Below are 7,366 nucleotides of genomic sequence, written 5' to 3'. Positions count from 1 at the left end.
TATATAAAATTTTTTGGGGAACTTTTTTTGACATAAGGCATGTGCGCTCACCAGACAGACAGAGAGAGACAGAGAGACAGAAAACGAAAAATCCCCCCCTCCCCCCAGGGAGGATGGCCACACTGTAATCCCTTCTCCTCCATTCTCCTCTTGGGATCTTGGGCACGCATGCACACACGCCGGCATGAGTTTTAAGCCACCGGGTCCGGGATGCAAACCGCAGTCAACTACATGGGAGTCCAGCAACATAGTCATTACGCTAACTGCTGGTTCCTATATATATATATAATTTTGAACATAGTTTACTTCTAACGCTACAGGTTTGTTGTCTCTGATTTTGTTGATTTGGAGGATGTGAGACTCATGTTACGCTGTAGACAATGGAGTTTCCCACGTGCAGACATGAAAATCAGGAACTGCCCTATAATGATAAAGGGGAAGCACAACCAACCTGAAACCTGCACTGAGGCTGTGCAGCTGTCTTTGCCAACAGGGTTTTGTACTTCAAAACTGTATATCCCACTATCACCAGGTGCCACATTGATGATTTTAAGGCCAGATACTTTGTTGAAGAAGCTTATCTTGTATTTGTTGTCACTCGTCAGCTCTTTCCCATCCTTAAACCACTTAGTTCTGAGTTCAGGTGTGCCAGTCACTGTGCACTCTAAGGTACAGGTGTCTCCTGTGGTAACTTGTATGGATTCTGGCTTTTCCACAATTGTTGCAGGCTCTGGAATGATATATAGTTTCTCATTTAACAATAAAATGGGGAAAAACAAACAAACAAACAAAGAAAACGTCAATCCTGGCAAGAGAAGAGTGTGTCTGTATTCATGATAACATCTTGTTCGTACTAACCAAGAACGGATAGCGTGGCAAAACACTCTTGCATTCCGGCATCATTTTTGATCTGACACGTGTATTTCCCAGCATTGGTTGGTTCTGCTCTTGAAAACTGTAGGGTTGCAATGTTTTCTGAGTAAGAAATCCATATATTATCACTCTCTCTAACAATTTCCCCCTTATCTTTGAACCATGCCACTGAAATGGGCTCAGCGCCTTCAATAGTGGCCTGAAGCTGAACTTCTTCACCGACAATAGTGGAAATATCACTGAGCTTCTTCACAAATCTTGGTGGGGCTGATGAAAAAAGAGGTAAATCAGGGTATTAAAATGGGCAGGATGGATAGCATTGCTCTCAAATCATGAACACTTCAAAATAAAGCTAGTGATAATAGGTCATTTTGCTGTCTTAAACAGACAAATTGGTGGGTGGAAGTGGGAGCACATTAGAGTCTATATTGCCAAAATTGTCTAAATACTTAGTAAGGTTTAGACTAAGGGAAACAGACTAAATATACAAAGATTTAAGAAGGGAAAAGGGGTAAAGTAGAAGAGACCATTAGTGGTAACAGACTGGGTTATAGCTAAGGGAGTAATGGAGTATTGAAATTAGAAAAAAAGTAGTGAGCAGAGAGAAAGAAGACAATCGAACCTTTCAGAGTGATGGAGCCAACACAAGTATCACTGCCCACATCATTTGTGGCTTTACACTGATACTCTCCGATGTCTGCAGCATCGACATTTAGTATATGAATACTCGTAAGGAAGTTCTCAGACATTATCTTGTACTTCTTGCCACTCCTAAGTTCTCTCTTGTCTTTATGCCAAGAAACTTGAAATGGGGGAGTGCCCCGAAGCTCACATTCAAGGTGAACATCAGCGCCTTTCAGTGTCTCAATAGGATGTGGCTTTTTGTGGAAAACAGGTGGTTCTAAAATGGGGAAAAAGGACAGTTAGGTTGGATTCTGTATGTATGTAGCTAAAAGTAAGAGGCAGTTTCCATTCCTTCAAAGAGAGTGATAAAACAACACTTTCAATTTTTATTCTTTTAATCATATCCATAACTAATTTGAAAACAATGGAGAGTCAAACAGGGACTTAGAGGACCACTAGGGGGGGCCTAATGTGCAAAACAGGAAGAGTAAGATCTGACCTTTAACTTTTAAGGAAGTGCTGCTGCTGGCACTGCCTGCCGCGTTGAGGGCTTCACATGTATAGTCTCCACTGTCTTCTACGCTGAGATTGTGAATTTCCAACACGGCCACCGAGTCAATGAAGGACATTCTGAATTTGCTGCTCTCTTGAATTTCAGTCTCATCTTTGTACCACAAAACTTTGATTTCTGGAGACCCACCTATTTTGCATTCATATCTTGTATATTCATCCTGTTTCACAATTCTAGAAGGTTCTAGCTTCTTAATGAACCTGGGTGGTTCTATGGAACCAAGAGGGAAAACAGGGTAAGGGATGGAAAAAACACATATCATACAAGATGAAGTGGAAAAAGGAATGTCTGTTAGAGAGGTCGTTAGCTTTAGAAAAAAATGCATTTGATGCAATTCAAGGAAGACTTGATAAGTGAAACTTAAATAGAAATTTTCTAAAATAAAATAGTTTTATTTTGATAAATATGCATGTCAAGTATTGCAAAAAAGGAAAAAAAAAAAGGGAAAAGACATTACTTTCTATTGTGCAATTTTCTTCCAAGCAAAAGAATCACTTCTCTAGTGCTAAGATCAGAGGTAACAGATAACAGAACCATGTTATCTGTTGATAGAATTCCTCTGATCCCTCTGTTCACAGGGAATGATTACTCTCCCATGTGTGAACAAGTAGAATACTATTTCCTAAGGCTTCAATGATATCAGTTATGTACCATGATGAACCAGAATAGCAAAATGGGTCAGCTATCTTAATACTTTTAAAATGCCATTTTATCTTCCAGGCCTTAAATAGAAATTTCTTCAACCTTCATAATTTCCCTTTGAAGTGAGTGAGAGCAAATGCTTCCTTCATTTACTGAAGCAAAAATTTCAGGCTTAAGGAAGTAAAAATGATTAGCTATTTGCCATATAGCAAATGAGCTGCTAAATCTAGTTCTATTTTAATTTCAAGATATTTATAAACTACCAACACAAACACCCTTAAAAATGCTCTAATGGGTTAGATCAGCTGTCCATTGAGTTAAATATTTAATTTCTGACAATAGCAGCCATGCACAAATGATGAAAAGACATGATTGCCTTCTGTAGTATGAGTACTCCCCAGGCCTCTGACTGCCACTGCTATTTAAGTGGAGGTAAAGAAAGTTGACCTTATTGTTCATCTGGCTCCTTCTTGAAGGGCTTGCTAGTTTGGATCCTTAGAGGGATCCATCCAAAATCCATTCATTTACTAAATACTGTGAAAAGTAAGTCATTTGAAATAACTTCCCTTTTTTGTTACATGATAACTTCTCTCAAGCTAGGATTTTCTAGCAATTCTGTGAAGTATTTTTCCACTCTCTACTTTTATCTTTTGAAAGTGGACTTTTCAGTTTTCCAGTTCTATATCTTATAAATGAAAAATTTAAAAACTTATCTTTGTTTGGAAGACCCTTGATCATTTCTAATCACTAGACTATGGTTCTAAACATAACTTTCAAGCACACCTTCCCATCTATATTTTAAGGTATGGAAAATCTGAAAGACTTTGCTCCATCACTCTAACAAATACCTTGGACACCCAGCTGTGCAGAGCAAGAGTCTTTTCCAGCAACGTTGCTTGCGTAGCAAGTGTACTGCCCAGCATCACCTTTGCCTATTTTGAGAACTGTCAGAGTGGCAGTATTTTCAACCAAAGTCATCTTGTAGTTGCCTCCAGGGCGAATCTCTCTGTTATCTTTGGCCCAAGTGATTTTGATTGGTGGAGTTCCAGTTACATGGCATTTAAAAGAACCACTTTCTCCAAGAGCAAGATCTACTGATACAGGCTTTAGATCAAAGAAAGGAGGCACTTCATGTTCTGAAAAGAATGAAGACCAACATAATGTTTTCAGTTCCAAACTCCCAGACCCAGAGTGGAAGCTAAATGGCACCAGTCTTTTGATGCCTGGAACAGAGAAGCTGCTTTATAATGAAGAGAGTAGTGCAGTGGGCTACTCACCAGACAGAATGAGCTTGGCACTGGACGAGGCAGTCCCAAGAGGATTAGAAGCTGAACAATTATACTGACCAACATGACTCTGGTCAGTTTGCAAAATCTGGAGAGTTGCTACGTTATGAACAAAAGATGTCTGCAAATTAGAATCGTCTTTTAAAAGTACTCCATCCTTGTACCAAGATACTTCAAGAGGTTCTGAGCCATTGATGCGACATTCAAAGGCAACTGGGAAGCCAAGAGTCTCATGAACATCTTTCAGTTTTCTTGCAAAGGAAGGTGGCATTTTGCGCTCTGTAAAGAAGTTACAGATAATCCATATTTACGAGAGAGAAAACATCCACCACATAGAACGTGAACATTTGGATGTTTTTAAGAAAGTGCATCTGTCAACACGCAAGACTTGTTAAACACAACCATCATCACCTTTGATAACGAGCACAGCTGAAGAAGCAACTGCCCCCACACTGTTTTCTGCCTTGCATGTGTACTCTCCCACGTCACTGTGATCCACTTTGTTGATGACTAAGGAGGCAACATTATTTTTGAATTGCATTTTATATGCAGGAGCTGATCGTAACTTCGTGTGTTCTTTATACCAAGCAATTCTAATTTCTGGAGTTCCATCTACTTTACACTGTAAGGTTGTAGGTTCTCCAATGGTTGCTTCCACGTGTTCCAGAGGTTCGATAAAATAAGGTGGTTCTAAGGTACAAAGGATGGTAACCAATCAATCAATCATGCTAACTAAAGAGGGCATTTTCAAAGAAATAGAAGAGCAATAAAAAGAGGCAACTGTCAACACACCTAAGACAGACACCAGAGCATCACAGATGTCTTGACCAGCTTCATTTTCTATCAAGCAGCTGTACTGTGCATAATCTTCTATTGTGCTCTCAAGAATTTCCAGAATTGTAGATCTTTCTGTCATGGTGATACTACAATTCTGAGACTGGGAAAGAGGAAACTCATTCTTCATCCAGCTCACTGAGATCGGAGGTGTGCCAGTATATGTGGTCTCAAGAACTATGGGACTTCCTGTCTCAACACTGAAATCAGCCAATCTTTTCACAAAGGTGGCTGGTTCTACAGGGAGAAAACACGAGGGTAACATTCATATCTTCAAGTGAAGACTTAAAAAAAAAAGCTAAAGATGCATGAATTAGAGGAAAGAGCAAACCTTTCACAAAGAGATGTGTGGTACAGGAAGCACTGCCAGCATCATTAGTAACAAGGCAAGAATAGTCACCACTGTGCAAGGGTTCCACCTCAATCAACTCCAGTTCTGTGACAAAGTCTTCTAGAGTGATGGCGCATGACTCTCCTGGCACCAGTTCCCTGCTGCCTCTAAACCATTTGACCTTGAAGGGAGGAGTGCCTCTAATCACACTGGTGAACGTGAGGCTCATTCCAGGCAAAACTTCCACAGAATCAGGAGTTTGTTCAAAAGATGGTGGTTCTAGGTATCCCAAGGAGGGAGGGAGATCAAGAGAAAAGAAGAAGTGAGAAGTGCTTTTGCTACTCAAAAGAAAAGAAAACTAGGGCTAAAAATGAAGACAAAAGGAAGCAATTCAGGCAAAGCAGGCATTAAGTCAGGTGGAAGAGGGGTTAGCAAAGAACAGCCCTGTCCTTGCATACTGACCTTGGACGGTCAGAACTGCAGAGCATTCATCAGAACCAGCTACGTTGGCAGCCACGCATGTGTATGTGCCTGTGTCCGAGGGCTCCAAGAAGCTCAGATTCAAAGTACAGACATTTTCAGAAAAGCTGGATTGACATTTGGGCCCACTAACGAGCTCATTTCCATCCTGAAACCAGCCAACTGATATTGGGGCTGAACCAGAGACTCGGCACTCCAAAACAACTGAGGCCCCCAGAACTGCATTTGTGTCTTTCAACTTGCGAATGAAGGAAGGAGGAATAACTCGATCTATGTGGAGAAAGGTAATGTTCCATGTAAAGAGAGTTTGTTTTTTTGCTCCCAGAAAAAATTATAAATTCATAAAATCCTCACCCTACTTACCCGAAACATGAACAGATACAGTGCAGTTACTTTTGCCAACACTGTTTCTTACTTCGAAGCTATATAACCCTTTGTCACTCATTTCTGCACAGGGGATTTTAAGAGAAGCCACTTTATTGATGAATGTAATGTGATGTTTGCTGTCTGCAGAGAGTTCTCTGCCATCTTTGAACCACTTGGCTGTAAGTTCTGGTGTCCCAGTCACTACACACTCTAATGCAAAAGGATTTCCAGTAGTGACGGTCATAGGTTCTGGCTTCTCTATGATTCTGGCTGGCTCTAAAAGAAGAATATTGCATTGAAAACAGTCAATTCATTCAGACTCATCGTGTCATCAGTATATTACTGGAGTAATAAGTAAGAGTAGTATTTGCAGAAAATAATCATGGGTCAATTAATTTGATTGTTTTCCCAGGAAGTACTTTGCTACTAACCTAGAACAGTCAAGACTGCTGAACATTCTCTCATTCCAGCGTCGTTTTTGATTTGGCACACATATTTTCCAGAATTAGATGCTTCTGGGCTCCCTAGTTGGAGGGTTGCGATGTTATCAACGAATGAAATCCTTGTGTTTTCGCTCTCTCTGATGACTTCACCTTTGTCTTTTAGCCAAACAACAGAAATTGGCTGGAAGCCTTCCACTACAGCTCGTAACTCAACTGCATCCCCAATAAGTGTGGAGGTATCAGTCAGCTTTTTCACAAATCGTGGCGGTTCTGTGAAAGAAACCCATGGTTAGAGGAAAACATTATGAGAATCACAGCCATATAAATTATTAGTCAAGCAAGAAAAGATAAAAGGAAGAGGGGTATATTTTTGTGCCCGTGAATACAAACCTTTGAACTTGACAGTGCAAACACATGTGTCACTTCCCACCTCATTAGTAGCTTTGCAGTGATATTCACCAACATCAGAGGCTTCAAGATTAAGGATATGAAGACTTGTATCAAAATTTTTTGAAGTAATTTTAAATTTCTTGCTGCTTCGAACTTGCTTTCGATCTTTAACCCACACCACTTCAAATGGGGGAGTTCCCGAAATTTCACATTGGAGGATCACATCAGCACCTTGAAGGGCTCCCACTGGAGATGGCTTCTGAGTGAAAACAGGAGGTGCTGCCAGAAAAAAGAAAAATAAGAACATGTGCTTACTAACGGGGAAAAAATTTATAATCTAGACTCATTAAGAGTGACTGGTGTGACCTATGACAATACATGTGAATGCAAAAAATGACAATTCATATAAACTAGTTTAAGACTCGCAAGTAAATAACTTCATTCGCCTTTGTATTTTGGAGCTCATAACATTGCTCAGGAGGAATCTAGAATAAGTCAGAGAAGACAAAGAAAGGAAGCGTGTCTA

At 40.2% G+C, this 7,366-nt stretch overlaps 1 protein-coding gene across 1 annotated transcript in view; it reads right to left on the bottom strand.

The window, feature by feature from the left end:
- The window catches only part of TTN (titin), a 306,431-nt gene that overhangs the window by 198,498 nt on the left and 100,567 nt on the right, over positions 1-7,366 (bottom strand). The window contains 13 exon segments of the mRNA XM_027773115.1: positions 452-730; positions 859-1,140; positions 1,496-1,774; positions 1,997-2,278; positions 3,559-3,846; positions 3,988-4,275; positions 4,408-4,686; positions 4,789-5,067; positions 5,162-5,440; positions 5,624-5,911; positions 6,005-6,283; positions 6,439-6,720; positions 6,841-7,119. Coding sequence (XP_027628916.1) covers positions 452-730; positions 859-1,140; positions 1,496-1,774; positions 1,997-2,278; positions 3,559-3,846; positions 3,988-4,275; positions 4,408-4,686; positions 4,789-5,067; positions 5,162-5,440; positions 5,624-5,911; positions 6,005-6,283; positions 6,439-6,720; positions 6,841-7,119 — 3,663 coding nt within the window.

This window comes from Tupaia chinensis, unplaced genomic scaffold (genome assembly GCF_000334495.1).
Source record: "Tupaia chinensis unplaced genomic scaffold, TupChi_1.0 Scaffold000322_1, whole genome shotgun sequence".
Classification (NCBI taxonomy): Eukaryota; Metazoa; Chordata; class Mammalia; order Scandentia; family Tupaiidae; genus Tupaia; species Tupaia belangeri.
Note: the sequence above shows the minus strand (reverse complement) of the source record. Positions and strands in the feature narration are given on the sequence as shown.